The 13,858-nt window shown below is 44.6% G+C and overlaps 1 protein-coding gene across 6 annotated transcripts in view; it reads right to left on the bottom strand.

The window, feature by feature from the left end:
* hspg2 (heparan sulfate proteoglycan 2) overlaps window positions 1-13,858 on the bottom strand; it is a 429,897-nt gene that overhangs the window by 320,173 nt on the left and 95,866 nt on the right. For all 6 annotated transcript variants that reach the window (XM_052039638.1, XM_052039640.1, XM_052039643.1 and 3 more), the window contains exons 2-3: window positions 9,126-9,252; window positions 7,720-7,818 (exon numbers count right to left, since the gene is read on the bottom strand). In XM_052039638.1, coding sequence (XP_051895598.1) covers window positions 7,720-7,818; window positions 9,126-9,252 — 226 coding nt within the window. The remainder of the gene's footprint in view (window positions 1-7,719; window positions 7,819-9,125; window positions 9,253-13,858) is intronic.

The following is a 13,858-nucleotide window of genomic DNA, read 5'->3' as shown; positions in this document are numbered from 1 at the left end:
CTGGCGCAGACTGGTTCTGGGATGGGCTGAGGATAAACAGTGCAGTCCCACGGTTGCAGCTTTTGATGAAGTGCATCATGAAACATCACACCAGTCCGCATTAATGGAAGTTAACTTGGGTGCTTCTCATTTGGTCTAAACACATGGATAGTTTCCTGGATTACAACAAAATCTGACTATTCCCATGAGTTGAATCTTCCTCTTCTCAAATGACCTGGTTGTGCATATCCCACAGGATAAGGATTTCATTGCATTTAACAGTGAGCTGGAACCAATCCTACCACACAGAACTACCATCTACACTTGTATCACACAGAACTACCACCTACACTTGTACCACACAGAACCACCATATACAACTGTACTACACAAAATTGCCTGTGAATCAGCAGGACTTGTACAGAAAGGTCAGAAGGATCACTAACTCTTCCCCTACAGCATTAGATTAATTCTGTCTTGTTCACCCAGGCAGAAGATTGGGAGGGGCAAATAACAGAGAGAAAAGAAGCCAGTCAGAAAATAACAGTTTGCGCAAGCATTCTCAAATTATTTTTAATGACTAGCTGATTGCTAATCTTTGAATTAACCACTCCTCTACCTAGTATGCCTCAAAGCTACAGAATCATAACATTTCAGTCATAAGCCCATTGTGACTTGGGATGTAAATATAGTTAAGAACTGTTAAACCTCAGTGTTAAGAAATTAATTTATCCACTCCTTATTTCATTTAATTACTGTATCTGACAGTGTACAAAAGACTTTTGCTCGGACAAGCCCAAACAGAAAATGTTGGAACCACTTAGCAGGTCAAACAGCATCTACAGAGAGAGAAGCAAAGTTAAACCTTCAGAGCAATGCCCCTTCTTCATTTCTGAAAGATCTGATAAATGGTCACTTCCAGCATTTTCAGTTTTATTTCAGATTCGACCACCTACATTTTATTTTTATTTTCAACAGTTAAGAAAATAGAAGGCCATTCAGCCCAACATTTCCATGTGGGTGTTTATGCTCCACTTCACCCTCCTCCTGCCTTTCCTCAGCTCAGTCCGTAAACATAACCTTCTACCTCCTTCTCCCTCATGTACTTATCCACCCCCCTCTGTACAATCGCCGTGAATCAGTGGAAGTTTTGAGGGGTAGTTTTGTCTGGTAGAATTGCTTCCGGGTCGCTGTTGGTTCAATGAGTTATTCAACCATTTGTGAAAGTATGTCCCACATTCTTACCACACTCTGGTAAAGGACCTTCATCAGAGTTCCCTGTTGGACTTCCTGGACACCACCTTGCCCTGGCAGCCTCTAGTTCTGCTCTTCCCCACAAGGGAAACATTCTCTCTCCATCCACTCTATCAAAGCTATTAGGTCACTCTTCAGCCATGCTTCCTCAAGAGAAGAGAGGCATAGTTTGTTCATCCTTTCCTTACATGTTTACCCAACATTATCCTTGAGAACCTTCTCTACATATTTTTTAATATAATTTGGTGACCAGAACTGTGCACAGTATTCAAATTGTGGTCCCAACAAGGGTCAATGCAGGCTTAGCACAACTTCCCTACTTTTCAATTCTATTCTTCCAGAAATAAATCTTAGTGCTTTGTTTACTCTGGTTATGTACTTGGTAACCTGTGGAGTGACTTTTGGTGATTGGCATATCCTGGTTACGTAGCTGGTAACGTGTGGAATGACTTTTGGTGGTTTGTACACTGTACTTCAAGACCTCTTTGTTCCTCCACCCCACCTAAACTTGCAACGTCAGAGTAACCCATGACCTTCCTACCACTATGTACTCCTTTGTATTTACCTTTGTTGATCCTCCAATTATTGAACATGTTTGTTAACATGCTGTGATTTGTTGCAGAGCTCCTCAGCCACAGAGTCAGACAGCATGGAAACAGGCCCTTCAGCCCAACAAGCTAACACTGACCATCAACCACACATTTACACCAATCCTACACTCACCCATTTTATTCTCCCCACATTCCCATCAACTCCCCCCAGATCCTACCACTCACCTACACAAAAGGGACAACTTACAGCAACCAATTAACCTACCGACTCGCATGTCTTTGGGATATGGGAGGAAACCCATGTAGTCACAGGGAAAGCGTGCAAACTCCACAGCACCAGAGATCGGGATCAAACTCAGATCCGGAGGCAGCAGCTCTACCAGCTGCACCACCTCAATGTATTGACCATCTTGACCCAACCCAAATTTCTTGTTTTTGAATGATTTTGCTCCAGAACCTAAATCATTAATGCAAAGAGTGGTCAGTGGTGATCCCAGCACCACTCCCATTCTCTTTCTGCTCTGAAGTCAGCTAGCAATCGATCCAACCACTTACCCCTCCTGGCCTGATTCAGGTTATTCTATCATGGAGAACCTTACAGAAAGCATTCAGTGACACTGCCAGTGGAGTCGCTGTCTGACAGCTCCAATGACCCAGATTCGATCCTGACCTCGGGTGCTGTGTGTGTGGAGTTTGACCCTGGGACCATGTGGGCTTCCTCCAGGTGCTTCCGATTTCCATTCATGTCCCAAAAACGTGCAGGTGGTAGGTTAATTAGTCGCTGCAAATTGCCCGTGGTATTGGTAACTGATTTATTATTGTCACATGTAGCAAGATACAGTGAAAAGCTTTTGTCTGCATGCCATCCAGACAGTTCATTCCATACACGTACATTGAGATGGTACAAAAGGGGGAAAAAAGGCATGATGCAGACTGCAGATATAGGGGAGTGGAAGAATCCGTGAGGAGCAAATGGGAATTTGGGCAAAATAAAATGGGATTAGTGAAGGATTGGTGTAAATATGGGTGCACAATGGTCGGTATGGACACAGTGGGCTAAAGGGCCTGGTTCTGGGCTGTGTCTCTGTGACTCTAAAACCTGCTGAAAATCTAGGTGAATTACCATTGTCTATTCTCTCTTACAGCTCCTCAAAAAATTCATGTAAGATTGGTGAAGCATTTCTTTTCTTTTTGAAATCCACGCTAACTATTCATTTTTAGTAGGGATTTTATTACTTGTCCTACCACTGACATTATGTTGATTGGTCTATAATTCTCCGCGTTTGATCTTCTCCTCCACCAGTCCACTGGCGCTGCACCTTCTTCCAATCAATCATTACCCTCTGCTCTCTTCACTTGATTCGTTTAAAATGCATGGATGCAGTCCATATGGACTAAATGTTTGATCCTCGTTCAGTTTTGATCAGTTTACTTAACATATTCCCTTTTCCTATTTTAATTCCATTTATCTTCTTTCTCATCATCCTGTGTCATGTCCACTTATTCTATCTTCTTAAGTGAAATAATGATTTAATATTTCTCCCATTTCCCTGCCACTGTGGTACTGTTCCTGCTATCATTTAACAGGCCTATTCTCAACCCAACTTTTATTCTTTTTCAATACGTATGCAAAAATATATTATTTTGTGTTCTGTAATAGCTTGATCTTATTGTTGCCTACCTAGCTGACATTTTCTGCTTTTTCCTAATCCCTTCATTGTTTCGTTTAATAACGTTGTGCTCAACTTGAGCCAATTTTGAACCTTTGAACTGACATGAGAGTAAAAGTATGAGAGTGAAACCTGGAGAGAAAGCCTGGCATTCAAAGAACTGTGTTGCAACTAAGTTCTTGTGAGGGATTTCCGATCTGGACTGAAAATAAAATCATTAAGCAATTCCAATGCTTTTATTTCATTGTGGTTTGCATTACGGTACAGATCTACAGTGCAACTCATTCACTGGGAGGTCCTGTTGTAAGTGCCATAAAACAGGATAAACAGGACTTCAATAAAACTTCAACAAAAATCAAAGGTGACAAGTTACATAGGGCTGATCTCCTTTGCTTTCATATCTCCCAGAAAGGCCTAAAGTTATTTTGCTTAGCGAATTTATTTACTGTCTTTAAATATCCCAAGCGACTACCTAAGTAATAAGAACGTGTCCCAGTGCCTTTACAGAGGTATATTCAGATAAAAATTGTCAGTGAGCCAAAGCAAATATTAGTATGGGTGAATATTTGTTTGGTATAAACAGAGAAGCTACTCCCATTGGTGGAGGCACCAAGGATCAGAGGGTATAGAATGGAGATGAATGGCAAAAGAACCGAAAATGACAAATATTTTTATTTCGCAGGGAGTGGTTCAGGGCTGGAACACACCATTGAAGGTGACAGTGGAGGCAAACCCAATCACAGTGTTCAATAGGCAGCAAAGTAAACACATGAAAGGAAAATATTTGCAGGGCTCTGGGGGGAGGATGGATGGCTGAAGACACAGCAGCTACTGAGAAGGACGTGGTGGAGGACACAGAGACATCAGAGTTTAAATACAATGTCCTAGCCTGGGTGAAAACATTCCACAAAATGGCTCTTGCCACAATTATCATCAAACACAACTCCACTTCTCTAAGTGCAGATCAGCTGAGGCTCCATGCCTTTACCAGAGATTCCTGGTGACCTTTGAAATGTTATTGTTAGCTAGATCCAGAAAACAGCCTTTTGCCCTCATTGATTCCTACATTGTACCTTGACCTCTTTGGCTTTGAGGTATCCTGAGTACATTAACCCCAAGGAAAATAAGTTAGTCCGCTAATCACAGTCTATCTTCATACGATGAAATTATTCTCTATTTTGAGAGGACAGTAAACAATATTGTGTAACAGAGTTCCATTTCAACAGCTGTTAACCTGTGAACTTTATGTAATAATCCCAAAATACTAGCCACAGAAGGGTGAAAGTAAAGTCTAGGCATTACGGTTAGTGCCTTCAAACAATGCAACCACGTTTGTGGACAAATCTTGTACATCACCGCACAAACCCACCATTTTCAGTGTAGCTCTGATCAGCTGTTCAAATATATCAGCTGAGTTAGAAATAACACTGCAAAATTTTGCCAAGTCTAAACTTGGACAACAGACCCAAGCAGCGCAATGTTGATCATGAAAAACTTTTAATATTACACTGAAACACATAGCTTCAGCAACTGTGCAGCCTTGACAACCCTCTAGTATAGGGAAATGCCATCTCTGAACAGCTTTTGCTGCTCCTGTCGAGAAGAGTGATCTATTTCTGAAGACAAATACACATCCAGTGCCCGCAGAGTACCTGGCCCCTTGCACAATGTACTGGTATGTCAATCTCCTGATCCCCTTGCATAAACTACTCAGTGGGGCCTTTTTATCACACTGTCATTTTCCAATGGTGTTTAAAGCTCCATTTCACGTCACTGACACTTGCCCTGGCAACGCCCACCTCCCAGCCCCTCGCCGTGGCGACGCCCACCTCCCAGCCCCTCGCCGTGGCGACGCCCACCTCCCAGCCCCTCGCCGTGGCGACGCCCACCTCCCAGCCCCTCGCCGTGGAGACGCCCACCTCCAAGACCTTCTCTTCACGGCTGATAGTGACCCTCAATTGGAGATATTGGTAATTATCCAGCCAATTTACTACTTATTAATAAAACTTCTTTCAATTTTAATATACAAATGGAAATTAAAAAGGTTTAAAAAAGTCATATTAAAAGAAATAAGTAACTGAATGTCTCAATAAATAAAATGGACACTGTTCACCAACTATACGAGAGGCAGCTGTACTTGGGAGCAAAAACAGTGGCCACTGGGACTTAGACTACTGAGTGAAAGCAATGAGGTGATGACTACTTTTCATTTACCACAGAGCTGAGGGTAAAATACATCCTCATAATGGATGCAAAGTATTTCAATATGACACAGTCGGCTTCCAAACCCCAACTTTATGAAGCTGAGCACATACCATTCTTCCAGAATTACTGCACACTTGGAATCAGTACTGTGGTTGGAATCTGGGTCACCAAGCGCAACACTGATACTTATGTACACCAGAGCCCCAGTGCTCCTCACTTCATATTTAATAGGGAGGGTATGCAAAGCTTCCTGAAGCCCGCCGCCACATTAATAGACCTCTCCCTGCTAGTGCTTCTCTTTCTTACACAACTTGCCCTCCTCCCTCAGCAAAAGCACTGCCTGGATTTTAATGAGCACACTCCAGGGCTCATTCCTGGAGAAGGGAAGCTGGGTAAGGAGCAGGTAAGAAAGATGGCCAGAAGAACGGTATCCCAACGATTGCTTGGAGGAGGAACTCTAGACAATAGACTCCATTTGGATCAAGGTTTAGCCATCAAGGTAGCAGCGAGAAGAAGACCGGAGCGTTGCATGGGAGAATTGGGCTGGATGTCCAAAGGTGGTGAGTTGGGATCTAGAGCTCTCGCTGTTAGCGGAAATGAAGTAAGGACTGCAAGCTGTCCTCACACGATCCCACTCCTGCGGCCTCATCTCTTGCATCACTGAGTCCATTCGGGTTCTGAGGATTCTTTGCAGATATATTATCAAGCTAAGATAATTGCCAGCTTTCCCACAGCCAGGTCACCAAATGGCATGCCAATCGGTTTTAGTGACATTGATTGGGGATGAAAAGCAGGAAAGAACTAATCCACTTCAAATAATGCCATGTATGTTCTTACAGAACGACAAGCATGGGGTCATTGCTTCAGTCAACAGTGGCACTGCACTGCCCGTGGCACTGCAGACAATGCGGTACACCCCCCGTGGCACTGCGGACAATGCGGCACTGCTCCCCGTGTAACTGCGGACAATGCGGCACTGCCCCTGTGTAACTGCGGACAATGCGGCACTGCCCCTGTGGCACAGCGGACAATGCGGCACTGCCCCTGTGGCACTGCGGACAATGCGGCACTGCCCCTGTGGCACTGCGGACAATGCGGCACTGCCCCTGTGGCACTGCGGACAATGCGGCACTGCCCCTGTGGCACTGCGGACAATGCGGCACTCCCCGTGTGACTGCAGACAATGCGGCACTGCCCGTGTCACTGCGGACAACGCAACACTCCCCCCTATGGCACTGCGGACAATGCAACACTCCCCCCATGGCACTGCGGAAAATGCGGCACTCCCCCTGTGCCACAGTGGACTCTTGCATTCAAATTCTGGAGTGCAATGAGTATTTCTAAAGATAAAACTGTACTAGAAATATAAAGCAATGAGGGGAGACAGTGGGATGCCTAACTGAAACGTAACTCCTGGACATCCACAGTTCTCAGGAATCGACAGTGTCATTCTGCTGCTTGGAATTAACAACCTGGTCCTGGAAATGTAATTCAATCCTCGTCTCCCTGGAAGCTTTTATCCATGCAAGAATGAGCAATAAATTGCTTCACACTAAATCTGAAGACTTTCTCACAGGGACACACCAAGCAGCAATTGTATGTCATACATACTTTTAATGTATGCAGAGGAATGGGAGTACACAGAGAATTTAATATGTGGCAGCAACCTCAGCATGATCTTCAAATGACATGAATCACAAAACTGAAATTCAATTTAAAACCGTCATCTGAACCCTCGGTGTGAGGAAAAAAAACATTCTGCATTCCTACTGTCCAGAATAAAACAGATGATGATGGATGCAGGTTTTGATTTCCAGATACAGGTTTAGCTCCTGCTGGGACTGGGGATATCACCGACACTGCTTCAGAAAACAGAGATCCACTGACCCACGTGCTGAGTCTGTGCTCTGGAACTGTGCATCACAAGATGACTCACTACAAAGGCACTCTTGGTTCACGTTAATGCGATACAAACAGGACTAGATTTTTCTCCCATCACTAATACAATTTGCAGAACATATAACTTACGGCTTCAAGACACAATTCCACAGATTTCTTACCTGTTTTTTTATCATTTCTCTCTGGAACTTTTGGAGAATCAACTGTGGTGTAACTGAATGTGTCTGGTGTGCTGCCTTCTTCAAGATCAGCGCTCCCCTCTGTGGGATAGAAGAGTTAAACTTTAACTCCAGGCTCGTGCACCTCTGCCCTTAGCTCTGGGTGGACAGTGGACCTCAGATCAATTCATCTCAGTTTTTGCACCAATTGTCATTTAATTGTCAATGATTCGAATGCATTTCTAATTTGCCCACAAGCCATCCACGCAGTTTCGAGAAGATTTAAGACACCGTTGTGCTGCAGACTGCATGGTTGCAACCCACTTTGCAGAGAGCAAAAGAGTAACTTTGAAGAGTGGCAGAGATGAGATCCGAGGCCCTGTGCAAAAAGACAATCTTTAACTCGCCTGCCTCAACATTGCAGCCCTGATCCCCAACATGCTGGTCACCAGAGAGCCACACCCAGCACAGGCAACTGCACTTTTTTCAATCAATCAGTTGTGTCAGGGACAACTTAAAAGAAAACCATTCATCCTGGTCTAAAATTACTGCAATTGATGTGTCCATCACAGACCTATCCCGACACACTCCTCACTGCAAGTCTGTGTAGCCACACTTCCTTACAACATAGGAGGCCATTCAGCCCACTGAATCTATGATTGTTTACTCTGCAATCCCTATCCCCCCCAACAAATTTTCCCTGTAACCTATTCTCTCCACATTCCTGTCCACTCTCCTCAGATTCTACCAATCACTTACACACTGGGGCAATTAACTTAGCAACTAGCGTGTCTTTGGGATGTGGCAGAAAATTGGAGCACCCCAGAAAAACCCACACAGTTGCAGGGAAAATATGCAAACTCCACGTAAATAGCACTGGGACTCAGGACTGAACTCAAGTCACTGGAGCCATGAGGCAGCAGCTCTGTCTACACCACTGTGTTGCCCTTGACTTGTTAGTAAGAGAAGGTTCTACATCAGCCCAGCAAGTTACTCTCTGCAGTAATGGAGCAGATAAGGTTGGTTTACAAGTTTGATCCCAGGCCTGTGCCCAGTTCACTGATTCAGACCAGTGCTTGGGAGTGTTACATCTAACCCCTGAAGCCTCAGCAGGAGGGGGGGGACCATCACCTTAGTTACAGTCCTTGACCACTGGCCAGTGCTCACATCCGGGAGTACAGGCACTGGAGAAAGTGAATCTGAACTGCAACGTGACCTGTGGCAAGGAGAATAACTGTATAACTCTGACAGCGATTACTGACCCAACGGACATGCTCCATGCAGTCTCAGCCCAGTGAAGAGCGAATGGCTTCACTACAGCACCAGATGAGAACAGGAAAGACACCAAGCATAATCTGGCATTCTGATGTTAATGGCTGTTTCTGTCCATCCTTCCATTCTCCACCTACCAGCAGACACCGCAAAGTCCTCATCGTCGGATCCTGCCGGGTACCTCTGCTGTCTACGGTGACTCAGCTCCAACTCTGAATCCACTGGAATCGGGACTTCATCCAAAACCTTCGATGCATTTACAGTCTGCAGGCAAAAGGGGGGAAAAAGCCATTTATACTTCAACACCATCACAGTTAATCATGCATTGCATACACAGAAATAAACTCAAGTGACAGATGTAATAGAAGCTCTCTCCAACAGGAAGTCATATTATTTACAGGCTCAAAATGCTCCCCACAGAGTCAGCTATTTTACTTTCTGGTAGTTGACCCACTGAATACATCCCACAAATTACAGCTAGTTTTACAACTTAAATGACCTGGTTTGAATGGTTGAGCTATAGAATCCCAGTCATATTTACAACAGCACAACTCAAAGCTGAGCAGGAAGCTAAAAGGTGACTTAATAAGAGGTTTTCAAGATGAAAGAACAGACAATGATTCCCTGTGGAGAGCAGGTCAATAACCAGAGGTCACAGAGGGAGGGGAAACCTTTCCCTCCCTCTGTGATAGGGAGTTGGAACGCCCCCTCTGAAAAGGTGCTGCTGATTCCATATATTATTTTAAAAGGGACTTGCACGGGTCCTCGAGATGAGGAACTTGCAAGGTTACAGACAACATGTAGGTCCAAGGAAGTGCCAGAATGGGCACGATAGGCTGAATGGCCTATTTCTGCGCTGCATTTCTGGGATTCTACGATTCTCCCAGAAGGTTACAGATGCCAGCAGCTTCATTGTTGACATTATCTGTGGCACTTGGGTTTCCTGCGCCAGCCATCACAAGGAAATTCCACGTCAGCAGAGATTAACCCCAGGTGTGCATTCTATGAAGAATACCTCAGCTTATCTGCCAAACCACCTTCCAGATCTCCACAGTAATGTCAAAGTCGAGTTTATTGTCAAATGCACAAGTGCACGTATCCACAGGTGCAATGAAAAGTTTGCTTGTGGCAACATTACAGGCACACAGCATCATCTAAGCAGCATTTACAAGGAAAACAAATTCAACATAAATTATACATCATCCATGGCAAAACAGCTTCAATAAAAAGCACCAACTTCCTCAATGCAAACCTCATTTGAAATGCATTGTGCAGATAAATGCAAAATGACTCATGCATGCATGTATGTTTGTATGTGCACATGGCTGCCCGTGCACTCATTCTGCATGTACACTCAATGTGAAGTATTAACATAAACAAGGGGCCGTGAATTCCACAGCTCAATTAAGGTTATTTCTGTTGCGATCCCAGCCACATTCTGCCGGAAATGTGCCTAGGGTGGGCCCACCCTAATATATTAGTTTTAATAGTGTTTATAAAAGAACACTTCTTTAAAATTCAGGCATGGCAAACTGTTGAAGCCCAGTTAATGAGGTCAAGCTTCAAACTGCCTCCGTGTTAGAACTTTTTTTGTATTTATTCACAGGATGTGGGTGTTGTTGGCAATGCCAGTATTTATTGCCTATTCCCAACTGCCCCTGAACTGAGGAAGCAGTTACATATTCAATGGTGGGGTCAGGAATTACACGGACCAGACAGGGTAAAAATGGCAGATTAATGGGTCAGCTGAGCCCGTTAGCAACAATCTGGTAGTTTCATGATTACCGTTACTGCGACCAGCTTTTTATTGAGAGGAATAGATAGAGTAGAGTAGACAGTCAGCGCCTCCTTCCCAGGGCACCAATGCTCAAGACAAGAGGTCATGGCTTTAAGGTTATGGGTGGGAGGTTCAGGGGAGATGTCAGAGGGAGGTTTTTCACCCAGAGAGTGGTTGGTGCATGGAATGCACTGCCTGGGGTGGTGGTGGAGGCAGATACATTGAACAGGTTCAAGAGCTTGTTGGATAGGCATATGGAGGAACTTGAGATAGAGGGATATGCGGGAGGAAGGGGTTAGGTACTGTGAGGGTGGTCTGATGGACGGCACGACACGGTGGGCCGAAGGGCCTGTTTTGTGCTGTATGGTTCTATGGTTCTATTTCTAAATGCAGATTATTTGTATTTGATTACTTGGATTTAAGTGCCCTGGCTTGTGTGCGCATGCACGCGAGAGAGTGCGAGACAGAGAGAGTGCGAGACAGAGAGAGTGCGAGACAGAGAGAGTGCGAGACAGAGAGAGTGCGAGACAGAGAGAGTGCGAGACAGAGAGAGTGCGAGACAGAGAGAGTGCGAGACAGAGAGAGTGCGAGACAGAGAGAGTGCGAGACAGAGAGAGTGCGAGACAGAGAGAGTGCGAGACAGAGAGAGTGCGAGACAGAGAGAGTGCGAGACAGAGAGAGTGCGAGACAGAGAGAGTGCGAGACAGAGAGAGTGCGAGACAGAGAGAGTGCGAGAGATCTACCTCTGGATCAATGGCTCAGGACTCTGGCTGCTGGTCTACTAATGTAACCCCTGCACCATCCAGTACTGGCATCCTTCTCACACACGACTGATTATCCACCTTGGTCAAAAGCAGGGTGCTCATTGGCAGCTGAACTTATGCCATAACGTTGTGCAAAAGGCAAATCTACAACCTTTCTCGACATCGAGCCTCAGAATTATTCCTCCGAGTAATTCCTTCCATTCCAAATAAAATTTAAAGTTTCAGCATGGCATCTCCTACTGCCTTTGAAGTACGAGTGCACCAGGTGCAGCAAGCTGTCAGATCCATCTGTTGGCTGCTGTTACCCTCAGAACCACGACTGGGCTCAGCACTGGAGCTTGTACTTAATCAGACCCCTTTCTGGGGAAAACAATGAGCGAGACATGGAAGGAATTTTTACAATCCTGACAGTTTAGAACTTTGACAATGTTTGGAGAGCAGAGTATGAGAGGGCAAAATATTGTGAATGTGAAAAATCTAAAGCAGGAACAAAATATGCCCAAAATACTCAGCAGGTCAAGTAACATCTGCAGAATAAGAAACGTCACCACTCTGTACTTTATATCTGTATGTAAAGGAGTCACGTGTGCATATGATGCAAGGACATCATTGTATGTGGGATGAAGTGGTTGTTCCTAGTCTTCAATAAAGAGTAAGCACACTTTTGAAGCTCATGGTATCTCCTGGAGTTAGTTAACTTAGTGCTCACCAGCTCTACAATAGTGTTCAAAGACCACCTCCAAATCTTCTGAGGCAGTCCCCAGAGTTGAAGATGGCCTGCTTCCACTCTGGTTTTCGGGGTTCTGAGCCCAATGTGGGGACTGCAGACCCTTCCATAGATGGGGCAGGCGGCAATTGAAGGAATGGGCAGCCAGGTGGTTTGGAAAATGCAACAATCTTGACTGTAGCCATTGCCAGATTTAGCACGTACATTCACCATTCAACAAGGGTGATGAGTCAATTCAGAGGAAGGTCATCGACCGGAAACGTTAACTCAGTTGGTCGCTCTGCAAATGCTGCCTGATCTGTTGAATATTTTCAGCATTTTCTGTTTCCATTTTGATATTTTTGATATTTATTAGTCACACGTACATCGAAACAGTGAAATGCGCCTTTTTGCATTACTGACAATGTTCTGGAGGGGTAGCCCGCAAGTGTCGCCATGCTTCCAGTGCCAACATAGCATGCCCACAACTTCCTAACCCGTACGTCTTTGGAATGTGGGAGGAAACCAGAGCACCCGGAGGAAACCCATGCAGACACGGGGAGGAATATACAAACTCTTTACAGACAGCGGCCAGAATTGAACCCGGGTCGCTGGTGCATGTATAGGCAAACAAATAATATTCTTATTGGGGATCAGAGAACAAAACAGTGCCATTTTTAGAAGGAGCTCTTCAAAGGAACCTCTGAGGATCAGTGACCAACAGCATCAAACAACTGCAGCAATTAAAAAGCCACACAGAGTCGAGAGCATTTTGAGACCCAAATAACCAGTCAAACACAGGACAACTGGACATAGTGTCAAGTCGTCAAGTGCAGCACCATCTGGGAAACTGGACAAAAGGGCAGCTGAAATGCAGACAAGGATGGAGCAGCAGCTTCGAAGTGTACAACTGAGCATGTGAGTCTTCCACATCATATACGGGGAGAATGGGAACATGTTTACTGCACGTAGTATTTTGGAAGTAGACGATCATACTGGAAAGTCGCAGACACTGAAAGTTGGCACTCCAGAGCATGAGGTGGCCATTCTATTGATGGAGATTGGCTCAGGCCCACCACACACTTACTAATCTGGTGCCCGCACACAAAGCCAAGTGTTCCATTCACAGCAGTAGCACAGAATTTGGGAGGATTACTTTAATCCACAGCCACTGGAAATAGTAGAAACTAACAAATTGGCACAAACAATTAAAACAACTGTATCAGTAAATATATTGTTGTATTAAAAGGATTTATCCAGACATTTCAACTTCTGTGAATTCGTAAAATATGCATTGCAAGATAGTTTAAATGGTGAACAGATTTAGTCCAAATTATTAATCTTCTGTTTGACCTGAGTTGCAAAGTTGGAATCTTGATGGAAATGGTTTTGCAAAAGGTTGAGGGATTTCATCCCGCACCAGTGTAAATTTGACTGCAACTTAAGTCAGAAGGCGGTACAGAAATCTAAAAATCTAAACAAGATCAGTATCACCCTGGAGTAGGTGGAGTGATACAGTGACGGCCGTTACCTCTGGCTCTGTTCCTTTAAGACAGCAGTGTTATATATGTCAGAAGAAGCAACATACAGTGAATGGCATGCAAATCCAAGAACTGCCAACCA

This window comes from Pristis pectinata, chromosome 26 (assembly GCF_009764475.1).
Source record: "Pristis pectinata isolate sPriPec2 chromosome 26, sPriPec2.1.pri, whole genome shotgun sequence".
Classification (NCBI taxonomy): Eukaryota; Metazoa; Chordata; class Chondrichthyes; order Rhinopristiformes; family Pristidae; genus Pristis; species Pristis pectinata.
The sequence above is the reverse complement of the archived record's forward strand: the minus strand, read 5'-3'. Positions and strand labels throughout refer to the sequence as shown.